General features: G+C 34.8%; 4 protein-coding genes and 36 non-coding genes across 40 annotated transcripts in view; 2 read left to right on the top strand and 38 right to left on the bottom strand.

The window, feature by feature from the left end:
- Nucleotides 1–3,737: 3,737 nt before the first annotated feature.
- LOC111434663 (probable E3 ubiquitin-protein ligase RHY1A) lies at nt 3,738–6,211 on the bottom strand. Its single transcript, XM_023072132.1, has 3 exons — nt 5,677–6,211; nt 4,871–5,061; nt 3,738–4,328 (listed from the first exon to the last, which is right to left on the bottom strand). The coding sequence occupies exons 1-3, from the start codon at nt 5,893–5,895 to the stop codon at nt 3,956–3,958; spliced, it is 783 nt and encodes a 260-aa protein (XP_022927900.1). The 5' UTR covers nt 5,896–6,211; the 3' UTR covers nt 3,738–3,955.
- A 1,057-nt stretch (nt 6,212–7,268) lies between these two features.
- Nucleotides 7,269–9,164, bottom strand: LOC111434665. The gene is made up of 2 exons (XM_023072133.1): nt 8,980–9,164; nt 7,269–7,740 (listed from the first exon to the last, which is right to left on the bottom strand). The coding sequence occupies exons 1-2, from the start codon at nt 9,147–9,149 to the stop codon at nt 7,443–7,445; spliced, it is 468 nt and encodes a 155-aa protein (XP_022927901.1). The 5' UTR covers nt 9,150–9,164; the 3' UTR covers nt 7,269–7,442.
- A 1,136-nt stretch (nt 9,165–10,300) lies between these two features.
- Nucleotides 10,301–10,376, bottom strand: TRNAN-GUU. The gene has a single exon. It is a non-coding gene; the product is annotated as a tRNA-Asn (tRNA).
- Nucleotides 10,377–10,465: 89 nt separating this feature from the next.
- TRNAN-GUU lies at nt 10,466–10,539 on the bottom strand. The gene has a single exon. It is a non-coding gene; the product is annotated as a tRNA-Asn (tRNA).
- An 89-nt stretch (nt 10,540–10,628) lies between these two features.
- On the bottom strand, nt 10,629–10,702 carry TRNAN-GUU. The gene has a single exon. It is a non-coding gene; the product is annotated as a tRNA-Asn (tRNA).
- An 89-nt stretch (nt 10,703–10,791) lies between these two features.
- TRNAN-GUU lies at nt 10,792–10,865 on the bottom strand. The gene has a single exon. It is a non-coding gene; the product is annotated as a tRNA-Asn (tRNA).
- A 90-nt stretch (nt 10,866–10,955) lies between these two features.
- Nucleotides 10,956–11,029, bottom strand: TRNAN-GUU. The gene has a single exon. It is a non-coding gene; the product is annotated as a tRNA-Asn (tRNA).
- An 89-nt stretch (nt 11,030–11,118) lies between these two features.
- Nucleotides 11,119–11,192, bottom strand: TRNAN-GUU. The gene has a single exon. It is a non-coding gene; the product is annotated as a tRNA-Asn (tRNA).
- A 90-nt stretch (nt 11,193–11,282) lies between these two features.
- Nucleotides 11,283–11,356, bottom strand: TRNAN-GUU. Its single transcript has one exon. It is a non-coding gene; the product is annotated as a tRNA-Asn (tRNA).
- An 88-nt stretch (nt 11,357–11,444) lies between these two features.
- On the bottom strand, nt 11,445–11,518 carry TRNAN-GUU. Its single transcript has one exon. It is a non-coding gene; the product is annotated as a tRNA-Asn (tRNA).
- An 89-nt stretch (nt 11,519–11,607) lies between these two features.
- TRNAN-GUU lies at nt 11,608–11,681 on the bottom strand. Its single transcript has one exon. It is a non-coding gene; the product is annotated as a tRNA-Asn (tRNA).
- Nucleotides 11,682–11,770: 89 nt separating this feature from the next.
- On the bottom strand, nt 11,771–11,844 carry TRNAN-GUU. Its single transcript has one exon. It is a non-coding gene; the product is annotated as a tRNA-Asn (tRNA).
- Nucleotides 11,845–11,933: 89 nt separating this feature from the next.
- TRNAN-GUU lies at nt 11,934–12,007 on the bottom strand. Its single transcript has one exon. It is a non-coding gene; the product is annotated as a tRNA-Asn (tRNA).
- A 90-nt stretch (nt 12,008–12,097) lies between these two features.
- Nucleotides 12,098–12,171, bottom strand: TRNAN-GUU. Its single transcript has one exon. It is a non-coding gene; the product is annotated as a tRNA-Asn (tRNA).
- An 89-nt stretch (nt 12,172–12,260) lies between these two features.
- TRNAN-GUU lies at nt 12,261–12,334 on the bottom strand. The gene has a single exon. It is a non-coding gene; the product is annotated as a tRNA-Asn (tRNA).
- Nucleotides 12,335–12,423: 89 nt separating this feature from the next.
- Nucleotides 12,424–12,497, bottom strand: TRNAN-GUU. The gene has a single exon. It is a non-coding gene; the product is annotated as a tRNA-Asn (tRNA).
- Nucleotides 12,498–12,586: 89 nt separating this feature from the next.
- Nucleotides 12,587–12,660, bottom strand: TRNAN-GUU. The gene has a single exon. It is a non-coding gene; the product is annotated as a tRNA-Asn (tRNA).
- An 89-nt stretch (nt 12,661–12,749) lies between these two features.
- On the bottom strand, nt 12,750–12,823 carry TRNAN-GUU. The gene has a single exon. It is a non-coding gene; the product is annotated as a tRNA-Asn (tRNA).
- Nucleotides 12,824–12,913: 90 nt separating this feature from the next.
- TRNAN-GUU lies at nt 12,914–12,987 on the bottom strand. Its single transcript has one exon. It is a non-coding gene; the product is annotated as a tRNA-Asn (tRNA).
- Nucleotides 12,988–13,078: 91 nt separating this feature from the next.
- TRNAN-GUU lies at nt 13,079–13,152 on the bottom strand. Its single transcript has one exon. It is a non-coding gene; the product is annotated as a tRNA-Asn (tRNA).
- An 89-nt stretch (nt 13,153–13,241) lies between these two features.
- Nucleotides 13,242–13,315, bottom strand: TRNAN-GUU. Its single transcript has one exon. It is a non-coding gene; the product is annotated as a tRNA-Asn (tRNA).
- An 89-nt stretch (nt 13,316–13,404) lies between these two features.
- On the bottom strand, nt 13,405–13,478 carry TRNAN-GUU. Its single transcript has one exon. It is a non-coding gene; the product is annotated as a tRNA-Asn (tRNA).
- An 89-nt stretch (nt 13,479–13,567) lies between these two features.
- TRNAN-GUU lies at nt 13,568–13,641 on the bottom strand. Its single transcript has one exon. It is a non-coding gene; the product is annotated as a tRNA-Asn (tRNA).
- An 89-nt stretch (nt 13,642–13,730) lies between these two features.
- On the bottom strand, nt 13,731–13,804 carry TRNAN-GUU. Its single transcript has one exon. It is a non-coding gene; the product is annotated as a tRNA-Asn (tRNA).
- An 89-nt stretch (nt 13,805–13,893) lies between these two features.
- Nucleotides 13,894–13,967, bottom strand: TRNAN-GUU. The gene has a single exon. It is a non-coding gene; the product is annotated as a tRNA-Asn (tRNA).
- An 89-nt stretch (nt 13,968–14,056) lies between these two features.
- TRNAN-GUU lies at nt 14,057–14,130 on the bottom strand. Its single transcript has one exon. It is a non-coding gene; the product is annotated as a tRNA-Asn (tRNA).
- Nucleotides 14,131–14,219: 89 nt separating this feature from the next.
- TRNAN-GUU lies at nt 14,220–14,293 on the bottom strand. Its single transcript has one exon. It is a non-coding gene; the product is annotated as a tRNA-Asn (tRNA).
- An 89-nt stretch (nt 14,294–14,382) lies between these two features.
- Nucleotides 14,383–14,456, bottom strand: TRNAN-GUU. The gene has a single exon. It is a non-coding gene; the product is annotated as a tRNA-Asn (tRNA).
- Nucleotides 14,457–14,545: 89 nt separating this feature from the next.
- TRNAN-GUU lies at nt 14,546–14,619 on the bottom strand. Its single transcript has one exon. It is a non-coding gene; the product is annotated as a tRNA-Asn (tRNA).
- A 90-nt stretch (nt 14,620–14,709) lies between these two features.
- Nucleotides 14,710–14,783, bottom strand: TRNAN-GUU. Its single transcript has one exon. It is a non-coding gene; the product is annotated as a tRNA-Asn (tRNA).
- A 243-nt stretch (nt 14,784–15,026) lies between these two features.
- TRNAN-GUU lies at nt 15,027–15,100 on the bottom strand. The gene has a single exon. It is a non-coding gene; the product is annotated as a tRNA-Asn (tRNA).
- Nucleotides 15,101–15,344: 244 nt separating this feature from the next.
- On the bottom strand, nt 15,345–15,418 carry TRNAN-GUU. Its single transcript has one exon. It is a non-coding gene; the product is annotated as a tRNA-Asn (tRNA).
- An 89-nt stretch (nt 15,419–15,507) lies between these two features.
- TRNAN-GUU lies at nt 15,508–15,581 on the bottom strand. Its single transcript has one exon. It is a non-coding gene; the product is annotated as a tRNA-Asn (tRNA).
- An 88-nt stretch (nt 15,582–15,669) lies between these two features.
- Nucleotides 15,670–15,743, bottom strand: TRNAN-GUU. Its single transcript has one exon. It is a non-coding gene; the product is annotated as a tRNA-Asn (tRNA).
- A 91-nt stretch (nt 15,744–15,834) lies between these two features.
- Nucleotides 15,835–15,908, bottom strand: TRNAN-GUU. The gene has a single exon. It is a non-coding gene; the product is annotated as a tRNA-Asn (tRNA).
- Nucleotides 15,909–15,999: 91 nt separating this feature from the next.
- On the bottom strand, nt 16,000–16,073 carry TRNAN-GUU. The gene has a single exon. It is a non-coding gene; the product is annotated as a tRNA-Asn (tRNA).
- A 244-nt stretch (nt 16,074–16,317) lies between these two features.
- On the bottom strand, nt 16,318–16,391 carry TRNAN-GUU. The gene has a single exon. It is a non-coding gene; the product is annotated as a tRNA-Asn (tRNA).
- A 240-nt stretch (nt 16,392–16,631) lies between these two features.
- Nucleotides 16,632–16,705, bottom strand: TRNAN-GUU. The gene has a single exon. It is a non-coding gene; the product is annotated as a tRNA-Asn (tRNA).
- A 653-nt stretch (nt 16,706–17,358) lies between these two features.
- Nucleotides 17,359–20,357, top strand: LOC111434648 (leucine-rich repeat protein 2-like). The gene is made up of 7 exons (XM_023072116.1): nt 17,359–17,630; nt 17,886–18,018; nt 18,101–18,172; nt 18,568–18,711; nt 18,785–18,856; nt 18,956–19,027; nt 20,011–20,357. Exons 1-7 carry the CDS (start codon nt 17,552–17,554, stop codon nt 20,075–20,077), a joined length of 639 nt encoding a protein of 212 aa, XP_022927884.1. The 5' UTR covers nt 17,359–17,551; the 3' UTR covers nt 20,078–20,357.
- Nucleotides 20,358–21,840: 1,483 nt separating this feature from the next.
- The window catches only part of LOC111434649 (40S ribosomal protein S29), a 1,809-nt gene continuing 1,608 nt past the window's right edge, over nt 21,841–22,041 (top strand). The window contains exon 1 of the mRNA XM_023072117.1: nt 21,841–22,007. Coding sequence (XP_022927885.1) covers nt 21,946–22,007 — 62 coding nt within the window. The 5' untranslated portion in view covers nt 21,841–21,945. The remainder of the gene's footprint in view (nt 22,008–22,041) is intronic.

Here is a 22,041-nt window from a genome sequence, read left to right as displayed (position 1 = left end):
ACAACAAAAAAACAATTTTTTTAAGACTTGGTTTATATATATATATATATATATATATATTTATTTATTTATTTATTGAGGGAGAAAATTGAATTGGTCGTCTTCTAAAATTAAAATCCCAATTGCATTTATTATTATATTTTTCGAATTTAATTCAGGAAAAATCATGAGCTTTTTGGAAAGTAATTATAATTTTATTAAAAAAAAAAAGAATATTTTTTCCATTATGGGCAGCAATGACCAAATCTTCATTAAAAAAAAAAATTAATAATAATAATAATTTGACTTGGTCTTCCTTAGAGAAACTTAGTACCCAAGTTGTGATTGTGTATCCAATCATCAATGATTATTATGGAAATAATTTGGATTTTAATTCGAATATAAAACTGTTTTATTTTAGGTTAATTTAAAACATAACTTATCCCACAAGTAATTCATATTTGTTTAAAACTTACCAAATCTAGTAATTCATAACATCATATTATTATAACATTTAATTTTCCAATTTTCATCTTAATTTCCATCCAATTTTAAAATATATATTTTAATTTTTTATTTGTTTAATACCTGCTTCTGGTAATATTTCATGGTCCCGTTTTATACTTGGTGGTCCCCATATTCAATTACCACCTGATCATGTTACTTCTTGCTTTTAAGAGCTGTAATGAAATGTGGGGACCACAAGATTCTAAATCTGGATTCGAGATCTTGCCTAGCACAGTGTTTCTAGTTGAAAAGTAATTCAAATAGACTTTTGAAAAATTACCATATGGGTAAATTGACGAGAAATTAGGAATGAAATTAATAGAAAAAAGTTTAATGCACGACAAATTCGAGCTAGAATAAAAAGATCGAACCACTGAGCAAAGAAGAGGAGAAGAAATTTAGCCAAAGCTCAATTTCACTCCCTCACCCTCGACAAGGGGTGACGTCGACCATCACAATGAAACATGACCTGAACTTGTGGAACCCGTGTTGAATCTGGTATGGTTCATCTTTAATTTACGAGAGGGAGAAAATAAACAGTAAAGGGCTCTCATATAAATACTTATCTTTGATCTAGAGACGGTAATTAGCTCTGCTTCACTCTTAAAATCCTTGCTATACTCAAAATTTTCTTAGCTAATTTAAGCATCGGGGATGGTGTGTCAGACACTACACCGACGTCCAATTTCTTCTCTTTCTGCAGGCCACATTCTTTCTCCCTCGATAAGTAGCTCCGCTATGCTGAAAGAGCATAAAAATATACTCGGTACTTCATTTCATACTCAAACTCTATACGCTATGTGTCTTAGCCTTTTTATAGATATATATTTAAAATCTCAATTTCATAGGATATAGATCATTGTTCCTATTATGGCAAAGACTCAGACAGTTCAGCTAAACCCATATGCATCGTTCCAGTTAGATCTCTAATTTTGTCAACTCAACTTGTGCTTATCTTAAATATAAGGGTCTCGTTTCTTACTCGAATAAGCTAACTCGTCTAAGCTTTATTTTAATCATTGAGCTCAGGGTCATACGAGCTAGCTCATACGAGCTTGAGTTCAAGTAATCTACTTCATTTAAGCTTATCTCATCATTTAGTATTCTTCGGTTGAATAGTCTAGCTACTCTCTTTATATTGCAATCGTTTTGAACTTGTAATTCTTCTAACAGCTCATAGTACACATACAAACCCCAACCGTCGTACAAAAAGGATATATATATTTTGTTTTCTTCTCGAGCAGCGATAATGAACCACGATTAGATTAGGCAGTGCACGTTGGCAAGACGAGCAATTGTTCATGAATTCGACGGAGAGAAACAATTTATTTGGCCAAAGAGTAGAGAAATAAAACTTTAAGAAATCGAAAATTACCTAATTCTTGACGCGGGTTCTTCTATATTGAAGCCATGATTTCATTTCTAATCATCCGCCCCAAAGCAATTGAGCAAAACTCTCTCAAATTCATCACGAATCGAAGAACTAAGCTACGTTTTTTGGATCACTAAATCTTATTTTTACAATTGATATTCTCGTAAATTTTCATTGGTGTTGGTTTTATTACCCAAAAAATATTCCTTTTTTGTAAAGGCCACGCGATAGGCATGCCCTAGATGTGATCAACGTTTTGAGGAGTTCCAAGAATTGGTAAGAACGTTCAAAACCCTAAGTTTGAGTGCAATTATTTTAGTGTGTTGATATCTAAAAAAAATTAAGAAAGTATCTTTGTGTAAACGAATGAAAATTCTACGACCTTGGTGAAGGAATTAATTCAATCCGAGTTCAATGCATGAAGTTATGAAATCTCAAAGAAATTAGGTTGAAATCAGAAAAATGCACGCATCCTAGAAGACGGTTGTGTAGGGAAGAAGCGGTAGAGTGCATTCGACCAAGTGATTGCGATACATCAGACATGGAATGGAGAAGTATGTTTGACTACAGGCGATGAAGCGTGTTGCAAGTTAGCCTGACTCGATTAGTATTTGACCTAAGATCCGCGCACCAACCTTTTGACTGAATCGACCCGATTCTCAAGCACTCCGAGCATGCTATGTGTCACTCCCAAAATATTTGTAGGTAAACCACGCTTGCTAGGGCTCAAAATCGGTAGCTGACCAAGCTGACTAAACTGCCCACACATGAGCTCCTACGAGTGGAGAATGCTCCTAAAGTGTCGTGAGGGCACCTAGGGGTGTGTGGGAGTTCTTTTCTTGGCTCGTTCGAAACTTTTTTTTTTTTTGTCAGTTTTCTGTTCCAATTTTGATACTAACTTCCTCTGGTAGTCCGAGCGTATTAGAATCGTGAAAGACAATCAAAAGATATAGCCTTAGTGCTCCCGATTGAACCAGACTCGAAGAGTCGAAATCGTGAAACTTGGAGCCATGAATCCATGTCAAGGCCACCAAACCGCCTTAGGGATCTAGAAGACCACCACGACAACCCTGGTAAACAAAGGTAGCCGCATAGGCCAATAATAGCTGGTACAGTGTCTGTAGAGTTTCCACTTCCCTTTTCACTCTGATAGGGTACCGTTGAGTTAGGCGTGAAGTTGGTTAGGGATGTGTGACTTGATAGTTCAGATTACCCTGCACGATGGATTGTCATAGGGGGGCATTGATCATGTGGGTAGTCAATGGCACTGGCACGTATAGGGGGTTGCTCCCCCTAACCTCGGGTGATTACATGGCCTATGAGACAGGTTCATCAACTAACCTCCAATGGATAACGAGCAAGCTAACACCGACCATGTTGTCCCCACTTGATAGACAGAGTTCTTCATTTAATATCAATTACCGCTGCGTAGGCTAAGTTAGCTACCAAAGTCCGTAAACTGCTAGGCCAAGGATGAAATGAGAATCTACAAGGAGGCGTGGGGATGCGTAGAAGCTCAATAGCCACAGAGGGGTCGAGAACCAAACTCTCTTTCAAGAATCTATCCTCGCTCACGTTTTCAAAAACAATTCTCGCAAACGTGATTCGAGACCCGAGAAAACGTCAACATTGTCCATGACGTTCAAATTTCTTATGGCTGACTTGTTCACTGAATTTGAACAAGTGTCACACAATCACTGTCCCACTGCTGCAATAGTGCGATTGTGACACAGAGCAAACGCGAAACAACATATAACTTACAACGACGGAGTTGGTACCTTTTTAATTGTTTATTTTATATGTTACTTCAAATACGGAAAATAATGACATTAGAGCTTAAAAAAAATTCAAATTGAATGGCAGTGGTAGTTTTTAACTTGAGTACATACGCGACTGCTTTTTCATTTTGTACAAAAAAAAACCATCATTTTCTCAACATATAGTATCCCACACACATCTTTCATAAAATTCCCACACAATTTGGTCTCAACTCAAAACTTAGAGGGATTAATACCACAACTTCCCATGCTTGTTGGTCAACTGTCTTAACCTTTGTACATACACGAAATCCCGAGTTGCAAAACGTGTTAGAAAAGATTAGTTAACAACGATACGTTGTCGACAATATGGACATTCGCCACAAGTTCGAATCCATTGTTCCAAGCAAGCATGGTGAAATTTGTGCTTACAGGGCAAATGAATGAGCTTGTCTCCATCTATGAAACTGTCTAGACATATGCTACAATCGTTTGATGTTCTTATCATCGTCAAGTCATCGTCAATGATATGCTGCTCTATGTCGATAAAACGCTCCAGTTGTAAGCAGTTGATTGCCTCCTGTGAGAGACCAGGGGGCCTCTTGCTGACTGCAGGAACCAACCGCAACCTGTCAGCATCCTCGAGGGATATCATCTGCGATCGACTTGCTGAAATTTCTGGACTCCAATCCAATGCTTCAACAAGACCATTTCTGATAAATAAACCACTTCAGTTATGACAGAGCAGGGATCCATTCCAGTTTTTCAACACATAGATGAATAAACCATATCCATATATAAATCTAGGAGAATAAGATGAAACGGGATAGCTCGACAGTTCGTAGAGAGTAGAAATTGTACGAGTTTATAGGAATTGGATCCTATTTTCTGAGTATATAATGCAGGCAAATCCCTATGAACAAAGAAAATGATACAAGAAGATTCATAGCGGTCATGATCATACGAAATCTAGAAAGATGCCACAGGCAAACTCATGATGCGTCAATAGGTATAAAGATTATGTCTCTAGGAGGGACTATTCCTGTGAGATCCCACATCGGTTGGGAACGAGAACGAAGCAGTCCTTTATAAGGGTGTGGAAATCTATTCCTAGCAGATACGTTTTAAAAACCTTGAAGGGAAGCCCGAAAGGGAATGCTCAAAGAGAACAATATCTACTACAATTCCAATTGAATTCCCCAACTTTTATGTATAGCAGTCTAAACAAGCACATGATGATAGAATAGCAACTAACCTGATCGTTGGTGAAGAGGCGCCTCTCAATCTCTCGAAAAGCCGTTCTCTTGCAAGTAAAACAGAGCCTGGCAATCTGGAATCCCCATTTAACCCAGGCCTCAAGCTATTCTGAATATTTGCACTGATATTATTTCTAGAACCAACGCTTATACCCGATTCAGATTGAGCAGGCGATCGATCGACAGCAAGCTACAAGAAGATATGGAGTGTCAATACCTCCAAACTAATTGAATTCAACATTCAGTCCAAGATAACAACCCAGGAAAACCACAATTAAATCAAAACTTCATAGCCAAGTAGCATTAGAAGCTAATAAATTTTGGAAAGTTTAGTCGTCATCACTTTCAAAACCTAGTTCTTCCATTCAATTTCTTTTGGTTCTAAGGATTTCACAGCAATATGAAAACAGAATTAGCATTGAAGAATGAAAATAATCACTGAATTAACAGCAGGGTGGACAAGATTTCTTGTTAGATCAATCCAAAATCCAGAAGTCAATGGTTAGGTGAAAAGAACAGTACTCTCAGACCAAGGACTTAAGTTGATGAATTAGGGCATAGCTGCTCTTTTCAACATATTCCTCCTAACTGGCTATACAGTTTAGAAACACTGTTAGGTCAGAAACAAACACATAATTCAATCAAAATAAAATTTGAACAGTTCTTCCAACTCCAACAATTAGCAGCCAATTAATATAAATTTCTCGAAGTCAAAATCATTTCCAAAGTAAGAACAACACAGAAAAATCCGCACGCGATAAAGTTAACACAAACAGAGAAGTTCGTCAAATTTGTTTGTTCTTACAGGATCCAAAAACCGGGGAGATTGACGGCGTTCTTGCAGCGAGGACCGGCGGAAAGCACCACATGCGTTCAAAACGCGGCGGTGATTGCCATTATGACCATGATGGCGGCGTTGATACTGAAGATGCCGATCGGGAGGCTCAGAATCAAGCCCTAAATCCGCGTCTGTGCGACCCAACCTATACCTCCGACTATGAAACAGCTCCGAAGCGCTCGTCATACACAGACTCAGCTGCTCGAATGCTTGTTCTTCCCCTCAAATTTGACGAAATATCTGAAATTGAAGGCGGTTTCACAACAAAGGGAAGGAAAAGGAAGCGGAAACTTAAGAGGGATTTAAACTGGGAAGCAAAAGAGGGGAAATTACAGAGAAATATCGCTGGAAGTTGCAGGAAATGGCGGGGGATTGCTTGGTTGCTTACGCTACGAGACAGATTGAATGAAGACGAAGAGAACGGAAAACTCGAGCTTGGATCGGAACTCAACAGGTTACTAGATTCTTATCTTTATCTTTTATTTATGATTAAATAATTCGGGAGAATTAAAAAAATAAAAAAATAAAAAATAAAAACGTAAATTAATTATAAAAAAATATCCTAAAGTCTCAAAAATATCCATAAAATGTTATTTAAAAAAATAAAAAAATAAAAAAACATTAAATATTGTAAATTTTAAAAATACTTTTGTAGTGTATTTAACCGTTTAAAAAGTTACCATAAAAGGTTAAAAAATATTCTTAGCGTTAGTATTATGTTTAAAAAAATGTCTATAAAACTTTAAAAATAGCATTAACATTTTTTACCTTTATAACAAAAAGGTTTAAAAAAGTTATAACTATTCATATATAACCACATCTTATAAGAAAGGTTTCGTTTCCCTTCTCAAACGATATGAGATTCACAAACCACCCTATTTGGGGGGCAAGCATCCTCTCGCTGGCACATTGCCCGTTGACTCACTTTGTTACAATTTGTAACAGTCCAAACACACTGCTAGTAAATATTGTTCACTTTAGTTCGTTACGTATTGCCGTCAGCCTCACGATTTAAAAATGTGTCTGTTAAGGAGAGGTTTCTCTACCCTTATAAGGAATGCTTCGTCCTCCTCTCCAATCAACATGGGATTTCACTTTAGCTCGTTATGTATCGTCGCGTCTGTTAAGGAGAGGTTTCCACACACTTATTAGAAATGTTTCGTTCTCCTCTCCAATCAACATGGGATCTCACATTGTCATAGTCAACTGACTTATCACTAACCAAGGATATTAAAAGAACCATGCCCTGTACTAACCTAAGATCTAAGAAAATAAATGCAACTATCATAGGCAAGTTCCATGGTCGTCTTTGATGCGCATACTGGGTGTAAGAGGAACACACATACTAGGTGTAAGAGGAACACAAGGTGGTCTTTGATGCGCATACAAGGTGTAAGAGGAACCTTAGTAAGCGACTCTAATATTGGGGTCAGTGAAGGCAAGTTTTATGGTCTTTGACGGTGAAGGCAATGGATCGTCTCAACCAAATGTAGTTCTGGTTCATTTACGTACCTCTATGTTATTCGGGTATCACATTTAAGTTGATACATTACGATAAATTTAATAAAATTTATTCACTTTATTATGCAATATTTACCATCTTCCCAGATGCAAGTGATCATTACACCATCATACTTTACATTATTCCTAGGCCAATTTGGTCATTGGCCATCCATACTCCAACTTTAAACTCCTATGCTAACTCTGAAGTTGATAGCCATCTTCCCCCAAGATCAATCCTGCCCGGCACCTAAAACAGCAGCAAGTCGAGGTCCGGGAGAGGGATGAGCGTCGGGGTTTAGGTCGTCGACGCCATCGAAATCCCGGAACCAGAAAACGGGAGAGAAGGAAGCTGCATTTTCAGGGACATCCTTCATGACCCACTCATGGCCCTGAGGGAAGTATATTCCAGTCCGGGGATGGGGCACCCACGTTGATGAGTTATAGGACAATGGCTCTGTTTCTGTCTCCTCTTTGTTATGTGAGCTATTTGCAAGGCTGCTGAATTGGCGCCTCAATTGCTTCACATTCCTGCAAAAAGAGATCATTATTTTAAAATCGTGAGGCTGACGGCGATATGTAACGGGTCAAAGGGGATAATATATGCTAGAGATGAGTGTCAGACGTTGTGTAGTGTGCCAACGAGGACGTTAGGACCCTAAAGAGGTGGATTGTGAGATTTCACACAGGTTGGAGTGGGGAATGAAACACTCTTAAAAGAGTGTGGAAACTTATTCCTAGTAGACGCGTTTTAAAATCGTAAGGCTGACGGCGATATGTAACGGACTAAAACGGACAATATCTGCTAGAGGCGAGGGTTAGACACCAAACGGTGTGCCACAAGGTCGCTGGGTCTTCAAGGGGGGTGGATTGTGAGACCTCACATGGATTGGAGTTTAAGAGTGTAGAAACTTCTCCCTAGTAAACGCGTTTTAAAATCGTGAAGCTAACGATGATACATAACGGGTCAAAGGAGACAATATTTGCTAGCCGTGGGTGCAAGACACCAAGCAGTGTGCTAGCAAGGACGCTGGGACTCCAAGGGGAGTGGATTGTGAGATCTCACACTGGTTGGAGTAGGAAATGAAACACTCTTATTAGAGTGTGAAAAACTCTCCCTAGTATATGTATTTTAAAATCATGAGGTAGACGACAATACGTAACGGGTCAAATCGGACAATATCGGCTAACAGTGGGTGTCAGACATCGAGCAGTGTGCCGGCGAGGACGCTGAGACTCCAAGGGGGTGGATTGTGAGATCTCACACCAGTTGGAGTAGGGAACGAAACACTCTTATAAGAGTGTGGAAACCTCTTCTAGTAGACACGTTTTAAAATCGTGAGGCCGACGACGATACGTAACGGGCCAAAGTAGACAATATCTACTAGTTGTGCATACTAGCAAGGACGCTGGGACTCGAAGGGGGTGGATGATGAGATCTCACACTCTTATAAGAGTGTAAAAACCTCTCCCTAGTATACGCATTTTAAAACCATAAGACTGACGATAATACGTAACAGGTTAAATCGGACAATAATTATTAGGGGTGGATTTGGACTGTTACAATAATATACTTATATTTTGATATAAAAGTGAAGTGAGGCAAAGACTAGGGCATGACGGAACAAGGAATGTAATTACTATCTCTCGACCGGTTTAGATAACGGGGAGAAACGTCTCCTTTCTCCCTCGTCATTTCGAGGGCAGGTTCGTGCATGACTCCGACCCCGTTAAAAGAACAAAAGAAAGAAACAAAAGGATGATTATTACCTAAAAAGCAATGCATTGGCCTGCACAGAAGTCCTTGCCATACAATCTGAGGCAAGCAGGTTTGGAAGAAGAAATTTTCCGGGAAAATGAGGCAAACAGGTTGTGAGAAGTAATTTTCCGGGAAAATCCCAATTTATAGGGCTTTTGGAGAAGTGGTTGTAGAAGGACATGTAAGTACTTGGCCATCGTAGTCCTCTTCCGTCCCTGTCGAATAACAATCTTTAGCCCAAATCCAACGAAGAGAATTTGAAAAGCAAAGCTGCCCATTACAGGGATTTCAACATTTTCAAAAGGGGATCGAATGTGTTCTTCTTCTAATGTGTGGCTATAAAACTATGATTTAATGTCATCTTCTTTGGATGCCTTTCACTAAATGTATGGATTTGGGTCTTGTGATTCTTGTTGTTTTTGTCTATCAAAAGTAGCAAAACTGTTGTCGTGTCTCGTGGATGATCGATATTGCCCAACCGAAACTAAATTGACCATAATAAGAAAAAGATCGAGCCGGCTTAGTTATGGTCATACGACTGGCACATTTGATTGATTCGTCTGGAGCCTTCTGAGGAATACAACCCCTAGCATACCAAGCACTCCGAGAGGCTCGATAGAGACAGAGTCTTTGTAACGGCTCAAGCCCAGTACTAGCAGATAGTGTCCTCTTTTGGGTGTTCCCTCAAGGTTTTTAAAATGAAGAGAGGTTTTCATACTCTTGTAAAGGGTGTTTCGTTCTCTTCCTCAACTGATGTGGGACCTTCCAGTCTCAGACAATGGAATGACTTTCATTGTTATTCTATGTACTGAAATAACAATAATTTTAATGGTCACACCGGATACCCCAGTGTCCCATTCTCCTAAATCTTAGTAAGAGAAGATAAAAAGTTAATAATTAAGAATTGATTCTTTGAGGAATTATTCATGAATTATGATAATCAAAGGCCACCTAGAAAGGTAATAAAACACTCTAAGGTCACGTCATTTAGAAAAGTTTTGATTTTGAAAACGAGTGCATATTTGTTAGTGGTGGGCTTCGACCGATACAAATGGATATTGAAGCTAGACATCGTGTGCTAACGAGGACGCTCGGCCCTAAAGGATAGTGAATTTTGAGCATATAAAAAAAACAAACAAAAAAGTCTTGATAAAATTATTGAAAAAGGACCAACGTTGATGCTCCATAAAGGAGGTGAATGCTCACTAGAAGGAAGGGTTGGAACCTCCAGCCTTGTGGTTAACCGTCACACACACTAACCAACTGAGCTATTTCAGCATATTTGTTTGAAAAAATTTCTTAGCAAATTTACAAAAAAACAGCAATGATAAATGCTATAGAAGGAGGGTTTGAACCTCCAACCTTGTGGTTAACAGCCACACGCCCTAACCAACTGAGCTATTCCAGCATATTTGTTCGAAAAAATTTCTTAGTAAAATTAAAAAATAATAATAATAAAAGTTTCTTTAAATGAAAAAAAAAAACAATGATAAAAAACGCTAGAAGGAGGGTTTGAACCTCCGACCTTGTGGTTAACAGCCGCACGCTCTAACCAATTGAGCTATTCCAGCATATTTGTTTGAAAAAATTTCTTAGTAAAATTAAAAAAATAATAATAATAAAAGTTTCTTTAAATGAAAAAAAAAACAATGATAAAAAACGCTAGAAGGAGGGTTTGAACCTCCGACCTTGTGGTTAACAGCCACACGCTCTAACCAACTGAGCTATTCCAGCATATTTGTTTGAAAAAAATTCTTAGTAAAATTAAAAAAATAATAATAATAAAAGTTTCTTTAAATGAAAAAAAAAACAATGATAAAAAACGCTAGAAGGAGGGTTTGAACCTCCGACCTTGTGGTTAACAGCCACACGCTCTAACCAACTGAGCTATTCCAGCATATTTGTTTAAAAAAATTTCTTAGTAAAATTAAAAAAATAATAATAATAAAAGTTTCTTTAAATGGAAAAAAAAAACAATGATAAAAAACGCTAGAAGGAGGGTTTGAACCTCCGACCTTGTGGTTAACAGCCGCACGCTCTAACCAACTGAGCTATTCCACCATATTTGTTTGAAAAAATTTCTTAGTAAAATTAAAAAAATAATAATAATAAAAGTTTCTTTAAATGGAAAAAAAAACAATGATAAAAAACGCTAGAAGGAGGGTTTGAACCTCCGACCTTGTGGTTAACAGCCGCACGCTCTAACCAACTGAGCTATTCCAGCATATTTGTTTGAAAAAATTTCTTAGTAAAATTAAAAAAATAATAATAATAAAAGTTTCTTTAAATGGAAAAAAAAAACAATGATAAAAAACGCTAGAAGGAGGGTTTGAACCTCCAACCTTGTGGTTAACAGCCACACGCTCTAACCAACTGAGCTATTCCAGCATATTTGTTTGAAAAAATTTCTTAGTAAAATTAAAAAAATAATAATAATAAAAGTTTCTTTAAATGGAAAAAAAACAATGATAAAAAACGCTATTAGGAGGGTTTGAACCTCCGACCTTGTGGTTAACAGCCACACGCTCTAACCAACTGAGCTATTCCAGCATATTTGTTTGAAAAAAATTCTTAGTAAAATTAAAAAAATAATAATAATAAAAGTTTCTTTAAATGAAAAAAAAAACAATGATAAAAAACGCTAGAAGGAGGGTTTGAACCTCCGACCTTGTGGTTAACAGCCACACACTCTAACCAACTGAGCTATTCCAGCATATTTGTTTCAAAAAATTTCTTAGTAAAATTAAAAAAATAATAATAATAAAAGTTTCTTTAAATGGAAAAAAAACAATGATAAAAAAACACTAGAAGGAGGGTTTGAACCTCCGACCTTGTGGTTAACAGCCACACGCTCTAACCAACTGAGCTATTCCAGCATATTTGTTTGAAAAAAATTCTTAGTAAAATTAAAAAAATAATAATAATAAAAGTTTCTTTAAATGAAAAAAAAAACAATGATAAAAAATGCTAGAAGGAGGGTTTGAACCTCCGACCTTGTGGTTAACAGCCACATGCTCTAACCAACTGAGCTATTCCAGCATATTTGTTTCAAAAAATTTCTTAGTAAAATTAAAAAAATAATAATAATAAAAGTTTCTTTAAATGGAAAAAAAAACAATGATAAAAAAACGCTAGAAGGAGGGTTTGAACCTCCGACCTTGTGGTTAACAGCCACACGCTCTAACCAACTGAGCTATTCCAGCATATTTGTTTCAAAAAATTTCTTAGTAAAATTAAAATAATAATAATAATAAAAGTTTCTTTAAATGAAAAAAAAAACAATGATAAAAAACGCTAGAAGGAGGGTTTGAACCTCCGACCTTGTGGTTAACAGCCACACGCTCTAACCAACTGAGCTATTACAGCATATTTGTTTGAAAAAAATTCTTAGTAAAATTAAAAAAATAATAATAATAAAAGTTTCTTTAAATGAAAAAAAAAACAATGATAAAAAACGCTAGAAGGAGGGTTTGAACCTCCGACCTTGTGGTTAACAGCCACACGCTCTAACCAACTGAGCTATTCCAGCATATTTGTTTGAAAAAAATTCTTAGTAAAATTAAAAAAATAATAATAATAAAAGTTTCTTTAAATGAAAAAAAAAACAATGATAAAAAACGCTAGAAGGAGGGTTTGAACCTCCGACCTTGTGGTTAACAGCCACACGCTCTAACCAACTGAGCTATTCCAGCATATTTGTTTGAAAAAAATTCTTAGTAAAATTAAAAAAATAATAATAATAAAAGTTTCTTTAAATGAAAAAAAAAACAATGATAAAAAACGCTAGAAGGAGGGTTTGAACCTCCGACCTTGTGGTTAACAGCCACACGCTCTAACCAACTGAGCTATTCCAGCATATTTGTTTGAAAAAAATTCTTAGTAAAATTAAAAAAATAATAATAATAAAAGTTTCTTTAAATGGAAAAAAAAAACAATGATAAAAAACGCTAAAAGGAGGGTTTGAACCTCCGACCTTGTGGTTAACAGCCACACACTCTAACCAACTGAGCTATTCCAGCATATTTGTTTCAAAAAATTTCTTAGTAAAATTAAAAAAATAATAATAATAAAAGTTTCTTTAAATGGAAAAAAAAAAACAATGATAAAAAACGCTAAAAGGAGGGTTTGAACCTCCGACCTTGTGGTTAACAGCCACACGCTCTAACCAACTGAGCTATTCCAGCATATTTGTTTGAAAAAAATTCTTAGTAAAATTAAAAAAATAATAATAATAAAAGTTTCTTTAAATGAAAAAAAAAACAATGATAAAAAACGCTAGAAGGAGGGTTTGAACCTCCGACCTTGTGGTTAACAGCCACACGCTCTAACCAACTGAGCTATTCCAGCATATTTGTTTGAAAAAAATTCTTAGTAAAATTAAAAAAATAATAATAATAAAAGTTTCTTTAAATGAAAAAAAAAACAATGATAAAAAACGCTAGAAGGAGGGTTTGAACCTCCGACCTTGTGGTTAACAGCCACACGCTCTAACCAACTGAGCTATTCCAGCATATTTGTTTGAAAAAAATTCTTAGTAAAATTAAAAAAATAATAATAATAAAAGTTTCTTTAAATGAAAAAAAAAACAATGATAAAAAACGCTAGAAGGAGGGTTTGAACCTCCGACCTTGTGGTTAACAGCCACACGCTCTAACCAACTGAGCTATTCCAGCATATTTGTTTGAAAAAAATTCTTAGTAAAATTAAAAAAATAATAATAATAAAAGTTTCTTTAAATGAAAAAAAAAACAATGATAAAAAACGCTAGAAGGAGGGTTTGAACCTCCGACCTTGTGGTTAACAGCCACACGCTCTAACCAACTGAGCTATTCCAGCATATTTGTTTGAAAAAAATTCTTAGTAAAATTAAAAAAATAATAATAATAAAAGTTTCTTTAAATGAAAAAAAAAACAATGATAAAAAACGCTAGAAGGAGGGTTTGAACCTCCGACCTTGTGGTTAACAGCCACACACTCTAACCAACTGAGCTATTCCAGCATATTTGTTTCAAAAAATTTCTTAGTAAAATTAAAAAAATAATAATAATAAAAGTTTCTTTAAATGAAAAAAAAAACAATGATAAAAAACGCTAGAAGGAGGGTTTGAACCTCCGACCTTGTGGTTAACAGCCACACGCTCTAACCAACTGAGCTATTCCAGCATATTTGTTTGAAAAAAATTCTTAGTAAAATTAAAAAAATAATAATAATAAAAGTTTCTTTAAATGAAAAAAAAAACAATGATAAAAAACGCTAGAAGGAGGGTTTGAACCTCCGACCTTGTGGTTAACAGCCACACGCTCTAACCAACTGAGCTATTCCAGCATATTTGTTTGAAAAAAATTCTTAGTAAAATTAAAAAAATAATAATAATAAAAGTTTCTTTAAATGAAAAAAAAAACAATGATAAAAAACGCTAGAAGGAGGGTTTGAACCTCCGACCTTGTGGTTAACAGCCACACGCTCTAACCAACTGAGCTATTCCAGCATATTTGTTTGAAAAAAATTCTTAGTAAAATTAAAAAAATAATAATAATAAAAGTTTCTTTAAATGAAAAAAAAAACAATGATAAAAAACGCTAGAAGGAGGGTTTGAACCTCCGACCTTGTGGTTAACAGCCACACGCTCTAACCAACTGAGCTATTCCAGCATATTTGTTTGAAAAAAATTCTTAGTAAAATTAAAAAAATAATAATAATAAAAGTTTCTTTAAATGGAAAAAAAAAACAATGATAAAAAACGCTAAAAGGAGGGTTTGAACCTCCGACCTTGTGGTTAACAGCCACACACTCTAACCAACTGAGCTATTCCAGCATATTTGTTTCAAAAAATTTCTTAGTAAAATTAAAAAAATAATAATAATAAAAGTTTCTTTAAATGAAAAAAAAAACAATGATAAAAAACACTAGAAAGAGGGTTTGAACCTCCAATCTTGTGGTTAACAGCCACATGCTCTGAGCTATTTCATCATATTTGTTTTTATTAATTTCTTAGTAAAATTAAAAAATAATAATAATAAAAATTTCTTTAAATGAAAAAAAAAACAATGATAAAAAACGCTAGAAGGAGGGTTTGAACCTCCGACCTTGTGGTTAACAGCCACACGCTCTAACCAACTGAGCTATTCCAGCATATTTGTTTGAAAAAAATTCTTAGTAAAATTAAAAAAATAATAATAATAAAAGTTTCTTTAAATGAAAAAAAAAACAATGATAAAAAACACTAGAAAGAGGGTTTGAACCTCCAATCTTGTGGTTAACAGCCACATGCTCTGAGCTATTTCATCATATTTGTTTTTATTAATTTCTTAGTAAAATTAAAAAAATAATAATAATAAAAGTTTCTTTAAATGAAAAAAAAAACAATGATAAAAAATGCTAGAAGGAGGGTTTGAACCTCCGACCTTGTGGTTAACAGCCACATGCTCTAACCAACTGAGCTATTCCAGCATATTTGTTTCAAAAAATTTCTTAGTAAAATTAAAAAAATAATAATAATAAAAGTTTCTTTAAATGAAAAAAAAAACAATGATAAAAAACGCTAGAAGGAGGGTTTGAACCTCCGACCTTGTGGTTAACAGCCACACACTCTAACCAACTGAGCTATTCCAGCATATTTGTTTCAAAAAATTTCTTAGTAAAATTAAAAAATAATAATAATAAAAGTTTCTTTAAATGGAAAAAAAAACAATGATAAAAAACGCTAAAAGGAGGGTTTGAACCTCCGACCTTGTGGTTAACAGCCACACACTCTAACCAACTGAGCTATTCCAGCATATTTGTTTCAAAAAATTTCTTAGTAAAATTAAAAAAATAATAATAATAAAAGTTTCTTTAAATGGAAAAAAAAAACAATGATAAAAAAACACTAGAAGGAGGGTTTGAACCTCCGACCTTGTGGTTAACAGCCACACACTCTAACCAACTGAGCTATTCCAGCATATTTGTTTCAAAAAATTTCTTAGTAAAATTAAAAAAATAATAATAATAAAAGTTTCTTTAAATGGAAAAAAAAAACAATGATAAAAAAACACTAGAAGGAGGGTTTGAACCTCCGACCTTGTGGTTAACAGCCACACACTCTAACCAACTGAGCTATTCCAGCATATTTGTTTCAAAAAATTTCTTAGTAAAATTAAAAAAATAATAATAATAAAAGTTTCTTTAAATGAAAAAAAAACAATGATAAAAAACACTAGAAAGAGGGTTTGAACCTCCAATCTTGTGGTTAACAGCCACATGCTCTGAGCTATTTCATCATATTTGTTTTTATTAATTTCTTAGTAAAATTAAAAAAATAATAATAATAAAAGTTTCTTTAAATGGAAAAAAAAACAATGATAAAAAAACACTAGAAGGAGGGTTTGAACCTCCGACCTTGTGGTTAACAGCCACACACTCTAACCAACTGAGCTATTCCAGCATATTTGTTTCAAAAAATTTCTTAGTAAAATTAAAATAATAATAATAATAAAAGTTTCTTTAAATGAAAAAAAAAACAATGATAAAAAACACTAGAAAGAGGGTTTGAACCTCCAATCTTGTGGTTAACAGCCACATGCTCTGAGCTATTTCATCATATTTGTTTTTATTAATTTCTTAGTAAAATTAAAAAATAATAATAATAAAAATTTCTTTAAATGAAAAAAAAAACAATGATAAACACTAGAAGGAGGGTTTGAACCTCCGACCTTGTGGTTAACTGCCACACGCTCTAACCAACTGAGCTATTCCAGCATATTTGTTCAAAAAAATTTCTTAGTAAAATTACAAAAAAAAAATAATAAAAAAAGTTTCTTTAAACGGACAAAAATGAAAAATAACAATGATAAATGTTAGAAGGAGGGTTTGAACCTCCAACCTAAAAAATTTCTTAGTAAAATTACAAAAAAAAATAATAAAAAAAGTTTCTTTAAACGGACAAAAATAAAAAATAACAATGATAAATGTTAGAAGGAGGGTTTGAACTTCCAACCTTTAGGTTAACCGCCAGACGCTCTAATCTAATATAATTTAATTTAGACGATTTAAAAAAGAAAATCTTTTTTTACCCATGAAGATTCGAAAGATTCTAAAAAAAAATTAAAATAAAAACTAATAATAACTTTTCCCTTAGAAGGAAAAATGAGAAGGTAAGTAGTGATGGTAGGGTACAATGGAAGGCATTCAGCACAAAAGGATGACTGTCAAAACCCTCTCCTTCCCTGCGTTTTCTGTCCACCGGTTCCCCAAAGCCACAGCCCGGAAGGAAGAAACCTCTTATGAAAACGGTGGTGGACCCCAACCGGCGCCGGCCCCACCGCCACATTTCACGCGTCCAACCTGTCCCCTCATCAACCCACCAACCCAATTCACTAACTATGCCTTTTCTCTTCTCTTCTCTTCTCTTCACCTCTGTCAAAAAGTTTCTCTCTCTGATTTCTATATTTTCCCCTCTTTTCTCTTCTCTCCACTTGACCCATCCTTCTCTCTCAGTCAAATTCTTCCTCAATCCCACTGTTTTCTACTCATCTTTTCTTTTTCTTCGCTTTTACCTCCATTTCTCTTCTGGGGTTTGCTTCAATTTCTCTGTTTTCTTCTCCAATGGCTTCCCCCCCTCTCCCTCTTCTCTTTCTCCTTCTGGGTTTCTCTTTCTCGCCTGTAATTTCTACTAATTCGGAAGGTAACTGTGAATTCAATTGAATGCCCATGAGCTGTTTGATGTTTTGCCTATGATAATTTTATTTTCTTTTTGATTTCTAAAAGTTGGTTTTGAGTTTCTTGTTCATGTTTTTGGGTTGTTCGCCTGTAATTTCTACTAAATCTGTGAATGCAATTCAATGCCCATGAGCTGTTTGATGTTTTGCCTCTGATAACTTTTCTTGAAATTTTGTTTTCTTTTTTATTTCATGCTTTTGGGTTGTTCTTCTGGTTTTAGGAAATGCTTTGCATGCTCTGAGGAGAAGGCTGTCTGATCCCACCAATGTGCTGCAGAGTTGGGACCCTACTCTGGTTAATCCTTGCACTTGGTTTCATGTTACCTGTGATTCTGATAGCCATGTGATCCGCTTGTGAGATTCTACCCTTGTGTTTTTTTTCTCTCTGTTTTTATTTGGGTTCTTTATTCATGTTCTTTTCTCTCTGTGTTTTCAGGGATTTGGGAAATTCAAACATTTCTGGAACTTTGGGGCCTGAACTTGGCGAGCTCCGGCATCTTCAATATCTGTACTGCTCACCCTCTTCATCATTTTGAGAATTATTTAGATCTTTTTTTTATGTATTTGTGTTCTGCAGTGTGGATTATGAACATTTTTTAATTTCTTGAACACGATGGATTGCATAGTTAGAGCTGTAGGTTATGGGGTTGTTTTTCTGAGAATTTTTCATAGAAAAAAGTATGTTTTTTTGACAGTTTTTGTACTTATGGATTCACTTTAATTAATGTCTAAAAAGATCTCTCTTTTTTAACCACAAAGAATTTGTTCTTCCATTTGTTTCCTGGTCCACGAAGGAAATTAGGTTAACTAGCTTGAGAGTTTAGCTTCTTTATGCCAAGGTGATGGCTTAGCTATATTCAGTAAGCATTACTGACCTTTCTCGTGTTTTACGATGCCCTGTAGGGAGCTCTACAGGAATGGGATTACGGGCGAAATCCCTACAGAGCTCGGTAATTTAAAAAACCTTGTAAGCATGGATTTGTATGAGAACAAATTCGAAGGAAATATCCCGAAATCTTTTGCCAAACTCAAGTCGCTTAGATTTCTGTAAGCAACTTTCTATTGTCACTGAATAGTTTTGCTCCAATTGTATCTCATTTGGTTTGATTTGTATAAACAGACGGATGAACAACAACAAGTTGACAGGATCGATCCCGAGGGAACTCGCATCACTCTCTAAACTCAAAATTTTGTATGTTTGGTTTAGAAACAATTGCTTTGTTCTCTAGTCTCGCCCTCTCGCTCGCCCGTTATTCATTTTAGTAACGCTATCTTCAACTTTTTTCTGCAGTGATGTCTCAACCAATGAGCTCTGTGGAACAATTCCAGTTGATGGCCCATTTTCTACTTTCTCAATGGAAAGGTAAACAATTTCTTTAGATCTTTGTTCTCTCTGCTGGACACATTTCATGAAACCATATGTTAGAATGGTGAGTTCTTATCTGGCATACGTTCATAGAATTTCAATATGACTGAACAATCGTGGGTCGAAACGAAAGCAGTGACTCAAACTCGGTTACGCATTCTTGCTAAAACTATATGACACGCTTACAAAAGTACATTTAGACTAAAATGTACAGTTTTCAAAAAGAAAGTTTAAAGCTAATAAGTTCATCTTCATATACTTGATAAACAAGTATTGATGTATATTACTCCAAAAATTTATTATTTTTGTCTTAGAGTACTATTCATGGCAACTTATTTTGCTCAACGATTATTGGATGCTTTCGTTTGTTTAACTAGTATCCAACTCATGTCTATTGTGCCAACGCACAAGTAGTTGACAAATGTTCTACTAGTGATGGGCTGTTGGAGTATCTGAAATGTAACCGTCTAAGCTAACCGTTAGGTTAGCCGTTATTGTCCTCTTTGGGCTTTCCCTTCCGTGCTTCCCCTCAAGGTTTTTAAAATGCGTCTGCTAGGGAGAGGTTTCCACACCCTTATAAAGAATGCTTCGTTCCCCTCTTCAATCGATGTGGGATCTCACAATCGCTTTGGGGCCCAACAGTCTTGTTGGCACTCGTTCCTCTCTTCTATTGATGTGGGATCTCACATTCCACCCCACTCGGGGCCCAGCATTTTCGCTGGCACATCGCCCGGTGTCCATCCCCTTTTGGGGCTCAACGTTCTCACTGCGGTGTTTGGCTCTGATACTACTCTTGTTAAAAGTGTCCATATTTCATACATCATTAGTCGTTCTTCGCGATCATCTTGTGAAATGATTGGTTTTCGTTCTTGAGTGCCGCTCTAATATTTTTCTTGCTTGTCACCATGACCAATCCAACCTGGAATCCCAGAGTACATATTCAATTGAATTATTAACTGTACATGCTTTCTTTGCTGCAGTTATGAAAACAACAGGCTAAGTGGCCCCGAGTTGCAAGGACTTGTACCATATGACTTTGGATGCTGAACCTCCCGAGCTCGTCGTTAGTCTCAAAACAACGTGGCTTGGACGGTAATAGGTTCAATTGCATTGCGTGTGTTGAAAAATATAGGAACCACAATAAAGAATGTATTAGCTTCAATTCTCGGCGAGAACGAGAACGAGAACGAGAACGAGAACGAGAACGAGAACGAGAACGAGAACGAAGGAGAATTAGTTCTATAGTCGCCCAACTTTGCTATTTCTTTTTCCATGTAATAGTTCAAATTCATCTCAAATTAAACAAGAAATTTAACAACAATTTCAAACACCCTGTTTAATTATAATATCAAGATTAGTATAGAATATTAATGATTAAATTCTACCAGCTGAAATTAACAAATAAGAGCCATTAATTTCATAAAATAAATTATAGATCATAGATCATAGTCCATTTGTGGGATTAATGAACAAAATAAACTCGTATCTCATTTTATAATCTTGAGCTAACGTCCTCGAATAAGTTGGCTGGTATACCTTGGGTTTATATTTAGGAGGATTATGCAATACATAATTAATTATTGTGTAGTCGGGGCTGGTATACCTTGGGTTTATATTTAGGAGGATTATGCAATACATAATTAATTATTGTGTAGTCGGCTGGGGTATACCTTGGGTTTATATTTAGGAGGATTATGCAATACATAATTAATTATTGTGTAGTCGGCTGGTATACCTTGGGTTTATATTTAGGAGGATTATGCAATACATAATTAATTATTGTGTAGTCGAAGTTTAGATAATTTGTTTTTTTGGATTCTTAAATATTTTCGGTCTCTTCTAATCCTACTTTATCCATCGTCTCTTTTCAACGGTATTGAGTTTTATCCTCCATGCTCGTCAAGTTTCCCATTTAATGTAGGATTGAGACATTGAGACGAAGATTTCTTTCTATAAAGAATTTGCAGAAATCAAGCTCTCCGGTCTTTTTCTAAACTTTTGATTCTCTCGAAGAAACATTTTTAATGCATAATCTTCATTTTAGAATATAATTTTTATTGCATAATGTAAAACTATCTTGAAAATTTTAATGATATTTTATAATTAAAAATATAATATAATATAATATTCTACCGACACAATTTTTAAATTTTAAAATTTTAATATTACAACAGCGTCACAAAATTAGGTATTATAATATAAATATAATAATATTTATAAAAAGTCCCATATTAGATTTGATTTTTAATGTAAATAATTTCTATTTTTAATGTAATTTATATTAAGAATATAAAACATCTTAATATATTCAATAATATTTCATAATTAAAAATATAATACTTGGTAGATGAATATAATTTTTAAAAATTTAAATTTCAATATTATAAATAAGATTCAACATTTTAAAAAAATATATTTATTGAAAATAATAACAAATCAAATTAATTTTAAAATTGCCACATGAAAGAATTAAAATGTAAATAAATAAGGATGTAATTAGAATATTCAATGAGATAAGCCTTATGAAATTCAATTAAGTAAATTTTTTTTTTTTTTAAATATGTGGAGTGAAAATTTAAATATTTAAACTTATTTTATGTAAATTTTAAATAAGTAATTGGTTAAAATATTATATTTTGAATTAATGGATCAAATATTCAACAAATTTGTTAAAAAAATCGAATATTAAAAATTGAAAAACAAATATATTATAAATAAAAGCAAGAAAACAATGCATAAATTATAATATAGATTATATTTTCCGTACACGTCAGCTAGGGTTTCTTCTCAATGTCTCCCCTATAAATACTCGCTTCTTCTTCATCCTCTGGTTCTTCAGAAAGCATTTGCCGCTTGCGAGGATTTTCGAAGGCTTAACGAGCTCTTAAGATTTCAATCTCTTAGGCAATCCAAGCATGGGGCACTCTAACGTCTGGAACTCGCACCCTAAGAGCTATGGTCCCGGCTCCCGCACCTGGTAGCTTGTTTTTTTTTTTTTTTTTTTTTTTCCC

The sequence above is a fragment of the Cucurbita moschata genome, unplaced genomic scaffold (assembly GCF_002738365.1).
Source record: "Cucurbita moschata cultivar Rifu unplaced genomic scaffold, Cmos_1.0 Cmo_Scf00045, whole genome shotgun sequence".
Taxonomy (NCBI): Eukaryota; Viridiplantae; Streptophyta; class Magnoliopsida; order Cucurbitales; family Cucurbitaceae; genus Cucurbita; species Cucurbita moschata.
This window is presented reverse-complemented; position numbering and strand designations above follow the sequence as displayed.